The sequence below is a fragment of the Lissotriton vulgaris genome, chromosome 4_1 (assembly GCF_964263255.1).
Source record: "Lissotriton vulgaris chromosome 4_1, aLisVul1.2, whole genome shotgun sequence".
NCBI lineage: Eukaryota > Metazoa > Chordata > Amphibia > Caudata > Salamandridae > Lissotriton > Lissotriton vulgaris.
In genome coordinates, this window is record NC_141691.1 from 1,133,988,557 (window position 1) to 1,134,007,602 (window position 19,046).

At 43.8% G+C, this 19,046-nt stretch overlaps 1 protein-coding gene across 1 annotated transcript in view; it reads right to left on the reverse strand.

The window, feature by feature from the left end:
• Nucleotides 1–17,411: 17,411 nt before the first annotated feature.
• Nucleotides 17,412–19,046, reverse strand: part of PIGM (phosphatidylinositol glycan anchor biosynthesis class M) — a 155,551-nt gene continuing 153,916 nt past the window's right edge. The window contains exon 7 of the mRNA XM_086965378.1: nucleotides 17,412–17,979. Within this exon, the coding sequence (XP_086821504.1) occupies nucleotides 17,809–17,979 (171 nt within the window). The 3' untranslated portion in view covers nucleotides 17,412–17,808. The remainder of the gene's footprint in view (nucleotides 17,980–19,046) is intronic.

Below are 19,046 nucleotides of genomic sequence, written 5' to 3' on the forward strand. Positions count from 1 at the left end.
ACCGCCATTTTGTGTTGCCTCACTCAGGCAGCACGGTGGACGTGGTGAACGCAATGTTTTTGCCTTTTTAGCTGCTACGTGTCTTTCCCGTTAAAGAGTAACTCCTGCCCATGTTTATGAAACCGATGTCAGGGTCTCCCGAGTTTTGTAAATCCATGTCTAGACTGATTAATCCATGTCTTACTCCACTGTTTGGGTCCCACCATTCTTCTTGACTTTATCTTGTTTAACTGACCTTCGCTATTCTCTTTGTGTGTTCTCCTGTTACATAGACTGTCCTTTGAAGCATTCAAACATGTTCTACCACCTGCAAATTGAATTACGGGCACTAGTGTTGATTAACTTGAAGGGAGGAGAGCACACAGGGTCTGAAAGGAAGGTGTGTTTTAGACATTCGATAGCTTGTTTTCAAACTATTCCTATTTGTCAGTTTTGTATGTTTTGGGAGTTGGCATTGTAAACTTGTATAGTATAATAGTCTGTGCGCCACGGAATGAAGTGGCAGTCTCCTGAGAACCTACCATTGGTGTACTTACAGGACCACTGTGCTTAGCTGCAGCTAATAAATCTGCTTTTCTACGCCTAACAGAGCGTCACTTGTCTCTGTCTACCAAAGCAGGTGAATCCGGAGATCTTAGGCATGCCCTGCGCCGCCTGGCCCATAAGGTCAGGTTCTCCAAGCCTATGGAGAATCTCATTTCCATGAACAATTGTCAGGTATTGCATCCTCAAATAAAATCTTTCAATTTTTTGGCATGTCACTTCATGACAATGAGTTTGGATCACTGACTATCCCTGTGGAATGCAAAACTATCCTGGAACAGTCATCAGCTTTTTCCACATATAAATCTTATGTGGCAAAATGGAAAAGTTCTGCTACTGGTGTATCAAAAATTATCGGCACCCTTTTCGCTCTTCTCCAGATCAGCTATTGCCATATCTCTTTCACTTGCCAACGTTGGTGCACTTTTCAATAAAAGTGCAGTTAGCAGCAATTTTAAAATTCCGTAGAAAAACTCTACTAGACTTATTAAAGAATTCTTGAAAGGCGTATTCACAGCCTTTCCACCAGTAAAACCTCCTTCAACACCCTGGCAGCTGAATAGGGTTCTTTCCCCATTGAACTGATCCAAAAATCAGATATGAAATATGTCTTATGGAGAACAGCCCTTCTATTGGCCCTTGTGTCAGCCAGAAGGGTTAGCAAAATTCAAGCTTTTACTGTCACAGAGCCCTCCTTACTATTCAGAGAACATAAAGTTGTTAAGAACCAATCCAAAGTTCATTCCAACTTCTGTTCACTTGAACAGACCTATTATTCTGGCAACATATTTCAAGAGCCCTTCCTTTGCTGCAAAGAAGGCCCTCCATTCTGAACAAAAGCTTTCAGGAAATCGTATCAGCTTCTTATCTCTTTTGATCCACCCAGAAAGGGTGACTCACTTTCAAGGAGCAGTATAGCGTGTTGGGTGTTTGCAACAATTGCATTTTGCCATAATTAAGCAGGAAGACCGCTGTCAATTAAAGTCACTGCACACTCCACCAGCTAAATGGCTACATTCACAGCCTTGTCTGCTGGAGTATCACTTCCAGACATTTGCAGAGCGACAACCTGGTCGAATGAGCATACTTTAACCAAGCACTATTGTTTGGATTCGGCATGGAAAACCGATGCCTCTGTTGGACAGCCAGTTTTACATCACCTTTTTCAATAAGGTACAGATTGTTTTTTCGTTCTTTCACTGTTACATATTGGGGGAGGATGTATTGCTATTGCTTGTATCACCATTGTTTTTCAAATATTTCTATCCCCCCACCCCCAATTGTTCATGTTTTACTTCCTTTGTACTGCTTTAGAGAGTGGGGTTGCATAACACACCACCATTTATTCTTTCCTTAGCGCTAGCCACTCTGATTCAAGCATGTGAATCTATGAAAGATTCAATACTGGGGAAAAAACAAGCTGTACACTGTGGTTCCCCAGTATTGATACCTTTAACAGATTCACATGCGACCTGCCCACCTCCCAGGTTTGGCTCTCCACTCCTATATTTCATTTATATATCTTATCCCTTTTACACTTGTGATGGAAATCAGAGGTATGGTGGGTTTGCTGGGGAAAGTTGGTTCAGGGTCTTGCCTCTGTGATTTGGTTAATAATGTCAAATGCTTTCTCTACGTCTTTTAATGTACTTACATAGTACAGCTTGATTTGAATTACGTGGGACTCCCAAAATGACGACGGGGAGGATTGAAGCATGTGAATCTATGAAAGATATCAATACTGGAGAACCACAGTGTACAGGTAAGTAACTTGTTTTTTCCAGAAGTATCAAAACTTCCATTCTAAACAAACTAATTGGTTAAGCTTTGTGAACACCTAAACAATGACATTTATCTTTGTCAGAAGGCTCCAATCTTCGCAGAGGCAGTGATGCTGTACCCGATCACCCTTCCACCAGTGACTCCGCCACATGGGCGAACGCACTAGTGACAGGGAAAGGGGAAGTGGACAGAGAAGAGACACCTTGAGAGCTTCTGGCACCTTCACCGATTGGGTAGACCTGGACTTCGGTTTCTGTAGATGCCTAATGCACAGAACAGGGGGGGAAGAGAATAAACAACCACTTCTACCTACCAACTTTCTCACTCTATGTAAATAATGAATCTTATCCTACCAGTAGTTCCCAAAGGTATTGCTACTCTTCTTTAAGATGTGTAGATACATTCAGAGAGCTTCAAGCCTGCAGGACAAAGACTAACATTACTAAATGTTCCTTACGGAAAATTCTACAACCCAGGACTAAAACTCTCTCTCTCTCCTTCTTTACCTGTAAGCTTTCTGTATTAGCCCCAACTGGGGTTCTGCTTATATCTGTTGATGCTTTGTGGTGAACATGCGGCTCCAAGGTTTCCAATGCTGAATGAAATGAAGCGCGCAAAAAGGAACAAGGGAGGCAAGAGGGGGAGGAAAGAGCAGGTTAAACGCAAGAAGGGAATAGCTGTTCAGCACAAGTTCGCCGACAATGGGGAAGAAGGAGAAAGCAGCCGCTGGCTTACTGTTCCTCTCGCATGCTCCGCAAGAGGTTGGTGGAGTCCGTTGAACCTTCTGAGAAGAAGTCCTCAGACGAGCTTCCGCAGAGTGAACTGGCTCCCACGACGGATGGAGATGAACGAAGTCTCAGTCACAGCAACAGACGGAAGAACGTTTCCTCACGAACTTCCAGAATTCACTCAAAAGTAACTTTCGACAGATGAAACTCTCTCTCGGTAAGTCTCTAGATTAGCGGACTCAAGAATATCCCAAAACTACTCCTGTCACGAATACTTGACACGGAGCGTAAGACTCTAGCTGTTACCTCAGGAACTCGAACAGTTGAAGTGCGCAGTTAGAACGCTGCGCAAGACGCACATCAACTAGCCCTCACGTACTAAACTCTGAATGACTTCAGTGGCTATCGTGGCGGCCATCTTAGGAAGGAACTAACCCCACTATGACCTGAACCTATTTACATGATAACGAAGGAATCTATTTGGAATTACACGGGTACCAAATATTTACCCGACAAGGCTTTACAATTGTCTTTCCACCATTCCCTACTCTTGGAACATAGGTAGATGCAATTTGTAAATTCCTGACAGTACCCCCTCTCAAAGACCGATTTATCGGTCCAGGTTTGAGAGGTTGCCGTGCGTGGAATCTCTTAATGAGTCGGGGAGCATGAATTTGGGCAGCGGGTTCCCACGACCTTTCCTCAGGGCCATACCCCTTCCAATCCACCAGATAAAATAGCCTACCTTTCTTGTGTTTGGAATCTAGAATGTCATGAACCTCGTACTCAGGGTGACCAGAAATAAAGAGGGGTTCAGGTGGTTTACCCCACCTCATGTTGGACTTAGACTTCTTCAGTAAGGAGACGTGGAAGACTGGATGGATCCCCAATTTAACTGGTAACTTGAGCCTCACTGTCACCGGACCCATAACCTGCTCAACTGGATAGGGACCCACAAATCTTGGTTGGAATTTTCTATTCCCTTTTAAATGAAGGTTTTTTGTGGAGAGCCACACCTGATCTCCTACTTTATATTGTGGAGCTGGTTTTCTATGTCTATCTGCACTTTTCTTGTAGACCTGTTTAGCTTTGATCAAGTTCTCTTCTGCAGACTTATGTAAAGTGGAGATATTAGTCAACAAAGTCTGTACTGCGGGGACATCTAAATCCTCTTGAGGGCTAAATGGATTAGGATGGCGTCCAGAATTCAAATAAAAAGGGGAGTAACCTGTAGAAACACTTTTAGCATTATTACTAGCGAATTCTGCCATCCACAAGTGATCTGACCAGTCACCACCCTTCTCAAGGAGAAACAAACGGAGGTACTGTTCCAGTTCTTGGTTAACTCTCTCCGTCTGTCCATCCGACTCGGGGTGATAGCTGGTAGACAACCTTCTCTCAATCCCCAATCCCTTTAGATAGGCTTGCCAGAAACGGGAGATGAACTGGGGACCTCTATCAGAAACCACAATCTTGGGAACCCCATGTAGTCTTACAATATTCTCACTAAAAGCTTGTGCTAATTCAGGAGCAGTAGGGGTACCGGACATGGCAATAAAGTGACTCATCTTGGTGAAAGTATCCACAATCACCAGGATAGTATCGAATCCCTTACTGACCGGCAAATCTACAATCAAATCCATTGATACTGTATGCCATGGATGGGTCGGGGTAGGAAGGGGTTGCAGCAATCCTTGTGGAGCCTGCCGACTAGGTTTACCCCTGGCACACAGTTCACATGACTGCACATATTGTTGGACATGAGAGGACAACCCAGGCCACCAAAAATAGCGCTGAACTAAATCCAAAGTCTTAGAAACTCCTTTATGACCGGCCAAAGGATGATCATGACAGCTTTGCAAGGCTCTTTGTTGGAGAGGAATGGTTGGGAGATACAAGGCTCCTTTGTAGTAGGGTAAACATTGGATTAACTCTCTCCCCTCACCCGATTGAACCCACTTCTGCATTTCTTCTGAAGATAATCCCTTCCGCACCTCTTCTTGAAAGTTACTCAGAGAAAGAGCACAAATGATTTTAGTCTCTGGGATGATTGGTTGAGGTTCAACAGGATGTTCACAGTCGTCGGTATCCAAGCGAGAAAGCGCATCCGCCTTTCCATTCTTTGTTCCAGGGCGAAAAGTGAGCACAAAATCAAAATCTGCAAAATACAAGGACCAACGTAACTGTCGAGGAGTGAGGGTCTTTGCGGACTTCAAGAATTGTAGATTCTTGTGATCAGTAAACACAGTCACAGTATGTTTAGCCCCCAGCAGATAATGCCTCCAGTCCTCAAAGGCATCCTTAACCGCTAGCAGTTCCTTTTCTGCAATGGTGTAGTTCAGTTCTGCTGGATTTAATTTTCTAGAGCGATATGCTACCGGATGCAACTGACCAGTCTGGGAATGTCGTTGCGAGAGAACTCCTCCGATAGCCTGATCGGATGCATCTGCTTCTACAAAGAAGGGTTCTTCCGGGTTGGCATGCAAAAGAATAGGAGCAGACACAAATCTTTCTTTGAGATGACTAAAAGCCTGAGCAGCTGCTCTGGTCCACTCGAACGGCACACCTTTCTTTAGTAAACGGGTGATGGGGGCAATCAAGTGTGAAAAACTCTGGATGAAGCGCCGATAGAAGTTTGCGAATCCCAAAAATCGCTGTATCTCCTTGACACTCCGTGGTTCTGGCCAATCCTTGACGGCTTGCACTTTTCCTTGATCCATGGTGATTCCATGTGGAGAAAGGATGAATCCTAGAAACTCCACCGTGGTAGCGTGAAAAACACATTTTTCCAGTTTTACATATAAATGATGTGTTCTCAAACGCTCCAACACCATTCTGACGTGCTTAGGATGGTCTTGGGTATTCTGAGAGTAGATCAAGATATCGTCCAGATAAACTATCGCCACCTTGTCAATCAAATCACTCAGAATGTCATTTATGAAATGCTGAAACACTGCAGGTGCATTACACAACCCAAAGGGCATCACGCAATATTCAAAGAGGCCAAACTTGGTACGAAAGGCCGTCTTCCACTCGTGCCCCTCTTTCATCCGCACCAAGTGGTACGCCCCTCGCAAGTCAAGCTTGGTGAAAATCTGTGCTTCTTTGAGTTGATCCAGAAGAACTGAAATCAAAGGCAAGGGGTATCGATTTTTGATTGTTACTAAATTCAAGGCGCGATAATCAATGCAGGTTCTCAGACTGCCTTCTTGTTTCTTTGGAATAAAAAATAACGGGGAGGATACCGGGGACTGCGATGGTCTGATGAATCCATTGGCCAGGTATCGATCCAGATACTCCTTGAGATGGTTATTTTCAGCTTCGGTCAGAGCATAAATCCGACTGCAAGGCAGTACTGCTCCTGGAACCAGATCAATTGTACAACCGTAGGAACGGTGTGGTGGTAACACCTCCGCTTCCCGTTCACTAAAGACCATCTTCAAATCCTGATATTCGGGAGGAATTTCTCCAGCATTAATTACACAGACTGACTGACCTCCATACGATAGTAAAGAAGCAAGGGAGTTCTCCTCGGAGGGTTCTTGGGGCCCATAACAATGTTCCTGACAAAAGCTTGACTGCATACTGACTGTTCGATTCGTCCAATCAATGGTCGGATTGTGTAAAGTCAGCCAAGGTAGACCCAAAATCAATTGGAACTGAGGGGCGTCTATTAAATTGAATTGCATCACTTCTCGATGCCCATCCGATTGAATCAGTTCCAATTCTTCCGTATGACTGATAATTGGCCCAGATGATAAATTGGTTCCGTCAACGGCTCTCACTGGCTCGGGTCTCTCTTTCTTTATGGCTTGAATTCCCATGCTTCGCGCATACCTTATGTCACAGAAATTTCCTGTGGCCCCAGAATCCAACATAATAGCCACTCCAGAAATCTGTCGTCCACGGAATTTTAAGGTCATGTGAAGGATTACATGTGGGATACACGACTGAAGAGTATTTAGGATTAAATGCGGATCCGGAGTCGTCTTGTTCTCCTGCACCACCAGAGCGACTCCGTCTACTGATGGCCCCCCTCGTTTCCCTTAAACGGTATTCTGGGGCGCTTAGGACAATCCTTTACAAAGTGGCCAGCGATCCCACAATAAAGGCACAATTTCTTCAAACGCCGATCCTCCTTCTCCTCTTTACTCAATGGCCCACGGACGGCTCCAATTTGCATGGGTTCTGCTTCATTACTCCCTCCAGAACCTTTCTCGAACCGAGCCCGGTCGAAGCGAGGAACATTTACTCTCCAATCTTTTCTTCTTTCTCCTCTACGCTCTGAATGACGAAAATCCAACTCCAAAACTAAATCCACCAATGCAGACAGTTCAGTGGGCCGGTTTGGAACTTGGGCTAAAGTATCTTTAATCTCATCTTTCAGTCCTCGATAAAATAAGGCCGCTCGTTTCTCCTCCGGCCAGTTGGTTTCCACAATTAACTTATTAAACTGCGTCAGATATGATAGCAGATCTTTAGAACCCTGACGCAATTCCAGCAGCTCATTATCAGTGGCCTGAGAAATCCTTCTCCTGTCAAAAATTCTGAGGAACTCAGCTTTGAACTTAACAAAATCACAAAGGATTGGGTCATCTTCGCTCACCAAGGGCATTGCCCAATTAGCAGCATCCCCACTTAGATAGGACAAAATAAATGCTACTCTGGATTGGGCATCAGGAAAAAGGGTTGGGCGGCACATGAAATGAAGGGAGCATTGAGTTAAAAAGAGTTGGGCTTTTTGCGGATCCCCCGAGAATCTCTCGGGAGCTGCCAAAGGAATTAACGGGGAGACTGAATGGATTACCTGAGCTACTGATTTAGGATCTGAACTTACAGAACTGGTGTGGGACGTAGAAGGACCCTGAACAGGATTTCCCATTACTAACCCATCCATCTTCTGAGCTAACACTCTATTTTCTTGCCTAGAAGCCTCCAACTCTAATTTTAAACTTTTATTTTCCTCTCTTACTGCTCCTAACTCCCGCTGGATACCCGCTAACATGTCTCCCAGTTCCTTTAGATTTAAGCCCTCCACCATACTGCCTGGGCGAAGTGAATACTTGGGCACTTCAATCTGTCAGAAGGCTCCAATCTTCGCAGAGGCAGTGATGCTGTACCCGATCACCCTTCCACCAGTGACTCCGCCACATGGGCGAACGCACTAGTGACAGGGAAAGGGGAAGTGGACAGAGAAGAGACACCTTGAGAGCTTCTGGCACCTTCACCGATTGGGTAGACCTGGACTTCGGTTTCTGTAGATGCCTAATGCACAGAACAGGGGGGGAAGAGAATAAACAACCACTTCTACCTACCAACTTTCTCACTCTATGTAAATAATGAATCTTATCCTACCAGTAGTTCCCAAAGGTATTGCTACTCTTCTTTAAGATGTGTAGATACATTCAGAGAGCTTCAAGCCTGCAGGACAAAGACTAACATTACTAAATGTTCCTTACGGAAAATTCTACAACCCAGGACTAAAACTCTCTCTCTCTCCTTCTTTACCTGTAAGCTTTCTGTATTAGCCCCAACTGGGGTTCTGCTTATATCTGTTGATGCTTTGTGGTGAACATGCGGCTCCAAGGTTTCCAATGCTGAATGAAATGAAGCGCGCAAAAAGGAACAAGGGAGGCAAGAGGGGGAGGAAAGAGCAGGTTAAACGCAAGAAGGGAATAGCTGTTCAGCACAAGTTCGCCGACAATGGGGAAGAAGGAGAAAGCAGCCGCTGGCTTACTGTTCCTCTCGCATGCTCCGCAAGAGGTTGGTGGAGTCCGTTGAACCTTCTGAGAAGAAGTCCTCAGACGAGCTTCCGCAGAGTGAACTGGCTCCCACGACGGATGGAGATGAACGAAGTCTCAGTCACAGCAACAGACGGAAGAACGTTTCCTCACGAACTTCCAGAATTCACTCAAAAGTAACTTTCGACAGATGAAACTCTCTCTCGGTAAGTCTCTAGATTAGCGGACTCAAGAATATCCCAAAACTACTCCTGTCACGAATACTTGACACGGAGCGTAAGACTCTAGCTGTTACCTCAGGAACTCGAACAGTTGAAGTGCGCAGTTAGAACGCTGCGCAAGACGCACATCAACTAGCCCTCACGTACTAAACTCTGAATGACTTCAGTGGCTATCGTGGCGGCCATCTTAGGAAGGAACTAACCCCACTATGACCTGAACCTATTTACATGATAACGAAGGAATCTATTTGGAATTACACGGGTACCAAATATTTACCCGACAAGGCTTTACAATTGTCTTTCCACCATTCCCTACTCTTGGAACATAGGTAGATGCAATTTGTAAATTCCTGACAATCTTCTGGAGAAGTAGGATTTGGAAATAAAACTTGCTAGCCAATTTCTTGCTCCATGTGAAAAGATGATGCTAATTTTGGCACGAAACTTTGAGAAAAGCTCAATATATGGCTCTAAACATAACAGCACAATATTTCTGTACCTGCACCTAGTTGTTATGGCTGCCAAAAAGAGTGCTTTGTTGGACAAAAACCTTAAGGAAACATTGTCCGTAGGTTCAAAAGGGAAGTTTTTGTAATGCCTTTAACACCAATGATGGAATAGGAGAAGGCACTACTGCTGGCGATTTCCAAAACTCTTCAATAACCTGAAAGCCAAACCCTCCAAAGAGAACATATCTTGACTTCTAAAGGCCTTAATTGTAGCCTAATGATTGTGTAGGGTTGATACTATAGGGTCTACCTCAAAACTATATTCAATAATGTTTTCAAGATATTCCCAGGTATTATGTCCGATTTCCTGTTCCCTGGTCTCTATAGTCCGTTTGTATTATTTCCTGGTTTCCTTAATGGCATCTATATTGCGTGCAGCCATGTTAGTAGCCCTTTTGAGCAAATGTTGTCACAAATCATTGAACTATGGAAAATAATTCACATTAACGACAACACACATATGAAATATTGTGTTTTAAACCACAACCTTACATATGGGCTGCTTTGATAGAAATCTCAAGACAGGAAATGAGGTGTGCAACTGTGGGACAAACTAATCATCTACCTAGGTGTCTGTAATGGTGTGTGGTTACGCTTTAGTCCTGTTGGAATGCTCACAGCTCATTCTTCCATTTGCACGTCTGCATTCCATAGAGCATTCAGAATACTCCTGGCTATGTTTTCTTTTGGTCAGTTGGATTTTGTGTTGCTCCTTGTGGCTGCTGCGCAGTCTCTACCTGCGAATAAACTCTACGTTTTACCTCCCTTGATAATTGTAGTGCTTCATTACTACAGTGTCTCCCTCTGCTCACCAGAACTTTTAAGAAACAAGAAATCTGTCTGCTGCTTACAGCATGGACAGTCCACCTGTCCCTGTATCACACCAGACATCTGGTCATTCTGGTATAGAACTCCAGTTACCTGAGCTGTGGTGGAGCACTATCTCAGAACACCCTTGCCAGACTTGTGCACTCCTCACAGCAGTGCCATTGAGTGTAAGGATCCAACAGTGTCATTTCTTCTGCAGGTATCATTTAGAGAACACAGATAACTTTACACACTGCAGTGCCATCTGCTCCTTTTGACTTTCCATTCCTTCATGCTGCAGAGGTGAGTGAATAGTACAGCCACTACAAAGAACACTAGGGGAAAAGCGGCCACTCTGCAGCTGGGTAGATCAATTCCAGGCATTAATACTTGGAGGCATACCTAATAAAAATGATTTGATTTACACATTTACCACCACATTTTGAATGTCAAGTCTGATACAACAATTGCATGATGTATATTGAATGATCCAAAATATAAAACAAGTTGAATAAACATTATACACGTGCCCTTTTCTACCACCGTCCAGTGGTTGGGAAATGTCTTAAAGCAAGCAAGATCGGAAAATCTGCTCTGCAAGGAATACTGTCATCACCTCCTTGACCATCTTCCTCGTCCCGGTCTTTACTTTGTGCTAAACTTGTTCTCATACACAGACAAAAATAACAATCTTCCAATATGGCTTCTCCCTCAACCAGCTAATCCCGTCCTCCTAGATAAGGAGACAGCCTGCCCATCTACTGCCTCTGGTCATGGACAAATGTGTTTTCCTATCCCGGCTGTTTCATTAGATAAGGGCAATTGTTGGCTTTAATGACATTATTTTCTGCAGGATTTGCTCTAGCAATCCTAATGGTATTAAGATATTTTATGGTATCTACTTAGAGGGACTGTGCTGAGCTGGTTCTTGGGTACGATATTTCAGATGATACATCAGATGCGGTTCTGGTTGTACATATATATTTTTGGCTTTTGCCCCCTGATCATTTGGTGGGAAATTCTCGATAGCCTGCACTAAGTGAATTTAATTATGTACATGCTTGTAGGTTGAGTGCATCCCCTGCAAATGCCGGATTTCATTATGGTGGCAGTAACAGAAGACTTCACAGAGGAGAAATACTTCCTCTCCCAGCAACAGACAAGAAACAGGACATTTTACCTGTCTGAAGAGACAGGTACACAGCATCACGGTTGTTGATCCGATTTTAAAGATGAAGCAGCCCAAGAAAGCAACTAAAAAATGCAATGGTGAGGAAGACCAGTTTTCTTTTCCTCTGCAGCGGAAGCGAGTTCACAGGCAATTTTTCAAAGTGCACCATCATTGAGAGACATTTAGAAAATGGTGGAACAAGCGGTGATTGCTGCCTTTTTAGACAGAGAGGGGCCTTCAGTTCCCAAAAGGATCAAAACAAGGGTGTTTTATTCAAGGCTCAGAACTGTCACAAGTCTAAGCCAACTTAAGTGAAAATGTATCTTTTTGGAGCCTGTGCCATCTATGGAGGAAGAGGATCCTTTTTGGCTAGTATCAGAGGAAGGAGCATGAGACCCTGCCTCTCCGTGATGCAGTTCACAAAGTCCTGGAGCATAACTGGAAAGATGTAGAGATGCATTTGTTTCCTAGATTTCTGAAAAGACAATATCCGTTGCGGAACAGATTCAACAGGGAGTCAGTTTCCCTTTAACACAGTCTCTGATGGCGCAACATAAGCATTTATCAGACATTTCTTTTGATTAATTAAGTGCAGCAGCGGCTTGCGGTTACCTTGTAGCGCTTAGAAGACATTTGTGGAATTGATCTTGGAAGGTGGGTGCATACCAGTGGTCCATGTTATTCATTTGTCTTTTGCTGGCGTCAAGCTGTTTGGTCCAGAACTGGAAGCTCTATTAAAGAAATCAGCAGTGAACAAAAAAATGATGACACCAGCCTTTACTCCATCCAGATAGTGGGAATTTGGTTCTAAAAGAGCTTTTGGCCCATCATCTGTTTTAAAGAATTTGAAGCAACCCTTTCAAGGAAAGGGCTGTGTCCAACTGGCCCTTTTCTCAGAGAAATTATGATTTTGGCCTGCAACCTCAACAACTCCCTCTGCTCCACCAAAAGCATAACTATGTTCTGAAGCTTCCACCAGTTCCATTAAGAGGAAGACTCAAATGTTCCCCCAAGTTTGGCAGGCATCAATCTCAGACAAATGGTCTTTGCACATTGAGAGAGTTAGTTATCAGATTTTGTCTCTGGTTGCCCCCACAGTAAAACTGATTGTACACCAGTTCTTTAACACTTTCCTCTCCACTGGCATTATGCCCAAGCTGTAGAACCATGCTAAGATTCTTCCTCTGATAAAAAAAGACGAACGCTGATCCTATGGATCCGGCTAATTATAGGCCGATCTCTTTGCTTCCGTCTCTCTCTCTAAAGCTTTAGAGAAGCACATCAACAAAGTTCTTCAAAATCATATTCAAGATGGGAAGCTTCTCCATGATTCCCAGTCCTGCTTTAAGGCCAATTTCAGCACTGATCCTGAGCTGCTGGAAGTGACAGAATTCATGAAGGGCAAATTAGACGTGGGAGGAAAGGCCGTTTTGATATTACTCGATTTATCGGCAGCCTTTGATACAGTCACACATGAGAGGCTCTTAAACAGACTTGGAAATATCGGCCTGGGTGGAACTGTCCTCTCTTGGATGTCCTCCTATCTGGAAAAAAGATCCCAGGATATCTGGCTTCTACCTTTTTCCTCCCCGGTCCCTGCCATCAATGTCGGTGTCCCCTAGGGCTCCATTCTCAGCCCTACTCTCTTTAATATTATCTTTCTCCCTTGGCCTCCTTGGTTGAGGAAGCGGGCGCTAAGATCATCTCTTACCCTGACAAAACTCAGCTTATTTTCTCGTGTGACAGAGGCTCATACTTTGACAGGGTAAAGATCAGCTCCTGTCTCTCGAAGGTTTTTAATTGGCTGAGGGTCAATCAACTTAAGTGTAATAAGGATAAAATGGAAGAGGTTTTCTTAGGGGAAACTATAAACTTCTGATTGAAGGGCCTGGTGGCCGAAGGATCTGCCGCCCCTGCCCGCTGATAAAGAGAAAGTAACAAATCTGGGAATAATCATAGACAAAACATTGTCGATGCGCTCTCAGATCCAACATTTTTCTGGTGCATGCTTCGTCATACTCCGTATGCTAAAAAATGTTTTACCGCTCCTGCCGCTGGAAAGTAGAAGGACTGTTGTGTAGGCTCTTGTGACATCTGAACTAGATTATGTCAACTGCCTGTACTGTGGACTTTCTAAATCCTTGGCCCAGCGCCTGCTAGTGGTTCAAAATGCGGCAGCCAGAGGCATTGTGAGATCAAGACCTAGAGCTAGGATGACCCAGATTCTGAAATCCCTTCACTGGCTTCGTATTAAAGAGCAAATTGACTAACGGCCATGGCCATCTTCTTTAAAGCCTTTCACAAGGTAGGATTTGGGTACTTAAACAAATGAGTAAACCACTATCTTACATCTAGACCTTTGTGTTCCTCTAACGCTAATCTGGCCATTGTGCCAAAAACTCGCTTTGTTCGCATTGGCGATAGATCCTTCGGCTTTTAGGGTGCAGAACTATGGAACAGCTTGCCAGAGTTCCTGAGGCTTGACACAAATCTATGTTCTTTTAGAAAGAATCTAAAAACATGGCTCTTTAATCAATAATTGGCTTCTTCCATTCCTTTTCTTTCCGTTGTCTATGCGCCAGGACACTCCAGCTCAAGTAGCTGCGCACTTTATTAAATACTGCATTTCATTTCATTTCAGTTCACGGTCTATCATTTTTATCTCAGGAGATGTGTCTGCGGACAGAGGAGAATTTCCAGGCTCCCTCTGCAGTCTGTCTCCCGGGTGAGAGAATGGGGCTGAAGTCCACCCAAGACAGGAATTTCTCACCACACCCTCTCTGTGCCCAAGTCCCCTTTTGTTTCAACAAATTTTGGTGACATTCAGGAGTCCCTGGTCGGATCTCTTTAGAGGCCAAGAAAATGCCCTTCAGCCCAGTTTCTGCAGACAGGTTCTTTCTCCGACAACTTCCAGGGATGGATGTGCTTTCTATGTTGTGGTCCCAGGGACTGCCACAGGCCTTTCTCTCAATTCTTTTGATCCGCTTTGATTTGGAGCACCACTATAGTCAACTAGTCAATCGTGGGAAGGGTTTTATTCATGAGGAAAATACTTTCCCCACAGAGAAATGAATAAAGGTAATTATTTGAGTACCAGGTTGCTGTACATCTGAATATGCTTAAGTGTACACATTCTGATGTTTGAGGAGGTGAGACAGAAAGGGAAACACCCACCGACCTGCGTAGGGCAACCACTGTGGTAATAACTAAACAGAGGGAAATCCCCAAACCAATGTGTCTCCAATAGGCCTATCTCCCTCCCAAATACAGAGCTCAAGATCGTTGCAAAGATGCTGGCACTTTGCCTAGGGCAGGTAATCATGACCGTGGTGCAAAAGTACGAGACAGGCCTATGTTAGACAAATGAACGAAACAAAACCCCAGTCTTCCCAACTGGCTAGACTACACCCGTGGCTCGCTGAGGTCTGTGGCCCTCAACTGCACTGGACGTGAAAAAAAACCTTAGACTATCAACTGGCAGTATCTGTTTCAGGTACTGGAAAGGCTGGAGTTTGGCCCGAAATATTGTGAATGGGTGCACCTGCTCTATAGCATTCAGACAGTTTTAGTGAAGATAAACCGAATATACTCTAGCTAGTTTCACCTTGGACGGGGACGTGACAGGGCTGACCCCTCTCACCTCTGTTGTTTGGTTTATGCCTAGAGCCGCTGGAATGCTGACTGAGACTCCGTGCTGATGTGATGGGTTTTCCGAAGGTGATGGGAATATTGGAGAAACTACTGCTGTATGCCAATGATATACTGCTGTACTTAACGGAGCCAGTGACTTCTTGCAGTGCTGTCGGGATTCCGCGCCTTCGAACGATATGCAGGCTAGAAGATTAACTGGAATAAATCAGTGCTGTTTAAGATGAGTGACTGTCCCCCAGTGGTCGTGGTCCCCAGAAAAGACAGTTTTCAATACCTGGATATAGAAGCAGCATGATGCCTGGCCAGGTTTCAGGAACAAAACCTAGAGATGGGCTTTCAACGATTTCAGGACGACACAGGCCGTTGATGTCGCCTCCCCTTGTCTATTATGGGTTCGAGTGACCCTATTCAACAGGATTAAGCTGCCTAAATTCCTATATAACCTCCATTAACTCACCCTGGCCGGTGCTGAAGGCATTCTTTGATAAAGTAGAGGGAACTCTGCACTCCCTCCTCTGGGATGGTGGGACCCCCATCACACGAATCGGGCTCCAAAACTTGTGTAGATAGTTATACAACGGCAGCATTGTACTGCCAGAATTTAGAGCGTATTATTGGACTACCCAGCTGCAGGCAGTAGAATAGTGGGGTGATGCATCTAGAGATGACCTGGCAAGGAGGGCAGAGAAACATTTGATAAAGAGGAAATCCCACATACATTATATTTATGGTACATCCTCCCAAACCCCCCTATTAGAAACAACGAAAAACTATAAGGCGGCCTGGGACAAGGCCATCGCCTATGTGGGTTGGAAGAACAATACATTGAGGAGGACCACCATGTAGGTAGGGGGCAATTGCAAGAGCTGAGGAACTTGATGGGCATGAAAGCTTGGAACATCATTGGTCTCTCAACCCTCGGGGATCTGGCAAGGATTAGGGGGAGGGGGATCGTGAAGTCCCCAAGTGAACTGTAGATCGAATATGATCCACACGAATCCCAACACTACAGCTACCTACAGCTCTGACACGTTCAACGTGGAGAGGACATCCCTTGTGGGAAACTGGAAGACAACAGTTCCCTAGAGAGCAAGAAACACTTGGAAGAACCGGCCACACAGACCAGCTCCCATACTTATCACATTCTGATAAATGACAGACCTGAGAACTTCTATTCCCACGGATCTAGGTGGGCGGTAGATGTGGGCCTCCATGGAAGATGTGAAGTGGGAGCCAGCCTTGATGCACACTAGGGCCGTAGTGATAAAATCGAGCCTCAGACTCATACAGCTAAAAGTCCGCCACAGAGTCGATTACCACAGATATCAACTGTTTAAAATGGGTAGAGCAAGCTCAGCAAACTGTTTGTGATGTGGGGAGGAAGTGAGGTCCTATTTTCATACACTCTGGGAATGCCCCTGTATACAACCATATTGAGTAACCTCAAGACTGAAGCCTATATTGGGAGATACATTCCCTTGCACCACCAATTTTCTTATATTGGGCATCCCCGGTGATGTGGGTTTTCCCAGGAGACCGCTCTTATTCTGTGCTTTGCGTTTCATCCTGGCAAAGGATGATATTGCTAAAGAATTGGGTGCTGCGACTCCACCTACCCTGGGCCAATGGGTCACTGACATGATATACTGTATGGAAGCAGAGAGAGTAGTGAATACTGGTAGCGGCAGTCTGAACAAACTTCTTAAGATGTGGGGGCCTGGAGTGCCTCCAATGGGCTGGACTGGGAAAGTGATTGTCAATCGACTACCCTGGTGAGACAGAAGTGGGAGAGTGCCCGGGAGGTAGAAAACATAGACTTACTGCCAGGACCTCAGCCCGACGATAAGGGAGATTGAGGAGTTGGGAACCATTGTCTATACTTTCAGATAAATTTGTTAACATTATCCTTTAGACCTTGGTGTAGCCTCGTTGAGGTTGTATTCTGCAATCCTGTGATCTAGGTGCAGATTGTATACAAGACAGTGGTGAGTTGTTGATATTGTTATACGTGATAAAACCAATAAAAAGAATTTTGAAAAAAAGAAAGAGTACTTATACTGCAAATTCCCCATCAGCAGTTGCTACCCCAGAAAAACTAGGAATGGCATAGTTATATGTATGTATGAATTCCAAAAAGACTGAGAAACACAAAAGGTAACAAAGTGAACTATACAAACTAAAAATGCCATAGTCAAATTTGAAAGTTCCAAAAAGATTGACATTTTCTCCAAACTTTAGCTTGATGATACCAGAGGACATTTTTGAATTTCCATTTTTATTTAGCTTTTGTAACTTGAGCAGACTGCCAGTCAAAGCGGAGAAATTCTCTCTTGATTGCTCTAACATGCGATAATAGTTTGGGATCAAGAGAGCAGCTGGCATCCTACGCCAATGAGAAGGCAACATCACAGCTCAATATCCCATTGGTACCAGGATAAGTTCTCCTTTAATTTGTTTGTGTTGATCAAAATGTACATATTTTTAACTAAAATACTATTTAAAGGCTTAGATAACAAAGGCATCCTATTGAACCATTATTCCCCACTCTCTCCCCAGTACTAAAGTCCCAGGTTACAGAAACCTTTCCATGACCAGAAGGGAGAACAGGTCCCATGACAACTAATAGGACTGACATATTGTAGAATTCAACACATGCTACTGTGGCTTCATTTTCCTCGCTCTTTGTATGCAGGGCTGGTAGTGGTTAATGATTTGAACAAGAATGAAGGAATTAATTAAAAGGAAAAGTAGCCCAGCCAGCCAGATCAGTAGAAAGGTATTATGTCCTTTAAATTCCAGATAATAGGCAGGAGCAAGCCAAAGTGCCTGAAATAGTAAAGAAACAAATGTCAGTTGATTATTCGAATTTCTGATCAAAGACGAAAAAGTATATTGAACATGAACAGATAAAGATGCTTCACAATGGACTTCTAACATTATTCTGAACTAATTAAAGGAAATATTCAACTGTGAAAAAACATCAAATCCCTTTAAACTTGTGGTGTTGTTGAAAAATAGGCAACAGAGCAACAGAGCAAATGGTATATTCAGTAAAGGCAAACATGGCTCTAACTTACTTTACATTTTTGTTACTGGGATTACTTACATAAGATGTGCAGAAGGATCTCTCCACATTTCAAACGTTATAGACAGGTTTAAGTTTGAGGAAAAAAAAGTTAATTCTATTTTTTTCCAGTACAAGTAGCAACTTTAGTGAAATATAATCTTAAAAAATGCTGCTTTAAAAACTGATTTTTTTCTGAAGATCTATATTACTGGAGGGAAATGATGTGTAGGCATTACATATGCCACACATTTTTCTCAGTTTCGTCCATATTGCCCTGGTAAAAAAAATCGTTCGGCAAAATGGACTTTAACAAAGCCCATTCGCCTAGTTCCACACTACACAAGCTTCTAGAATGATATAAATGAGCTGCGAGGCCCCAGGGCGGTTATGCGCTATACAAATGCAATAAGCGCTGCGAGGCCCCAGGGCGGTTATGCGCTATACAAATGCAATTTTTCATTTCATTTCATTTCAACTTCCAAAGTCTTTTGTGCCACATCAGAGTTTCTATAATGTGGCACTTGGGAGACAGATAGCTTGTGTCCAATTGTCTGTTGTACATTTTTAGGTTTATGCATTTTTTTCATTAACTCATCTCAGCAAGTGGCAACGGACCATCGCATGACATGAACAACATGTAAATCTGTGGACTGAGAACTCAACAGAAATACATCAAACATTTAAAAAGTAGTCCACAACAAGTGGAAATAGTACCAAATCAGTGTTGCCCCAAAATGGGTCAAGGGCGAGAAAGAGAAGGCAGGGAGATAAAAAGAAAGGAACAATCAGTAAAATAAGACTTAAGACGTATTTACTTTATCCCCCT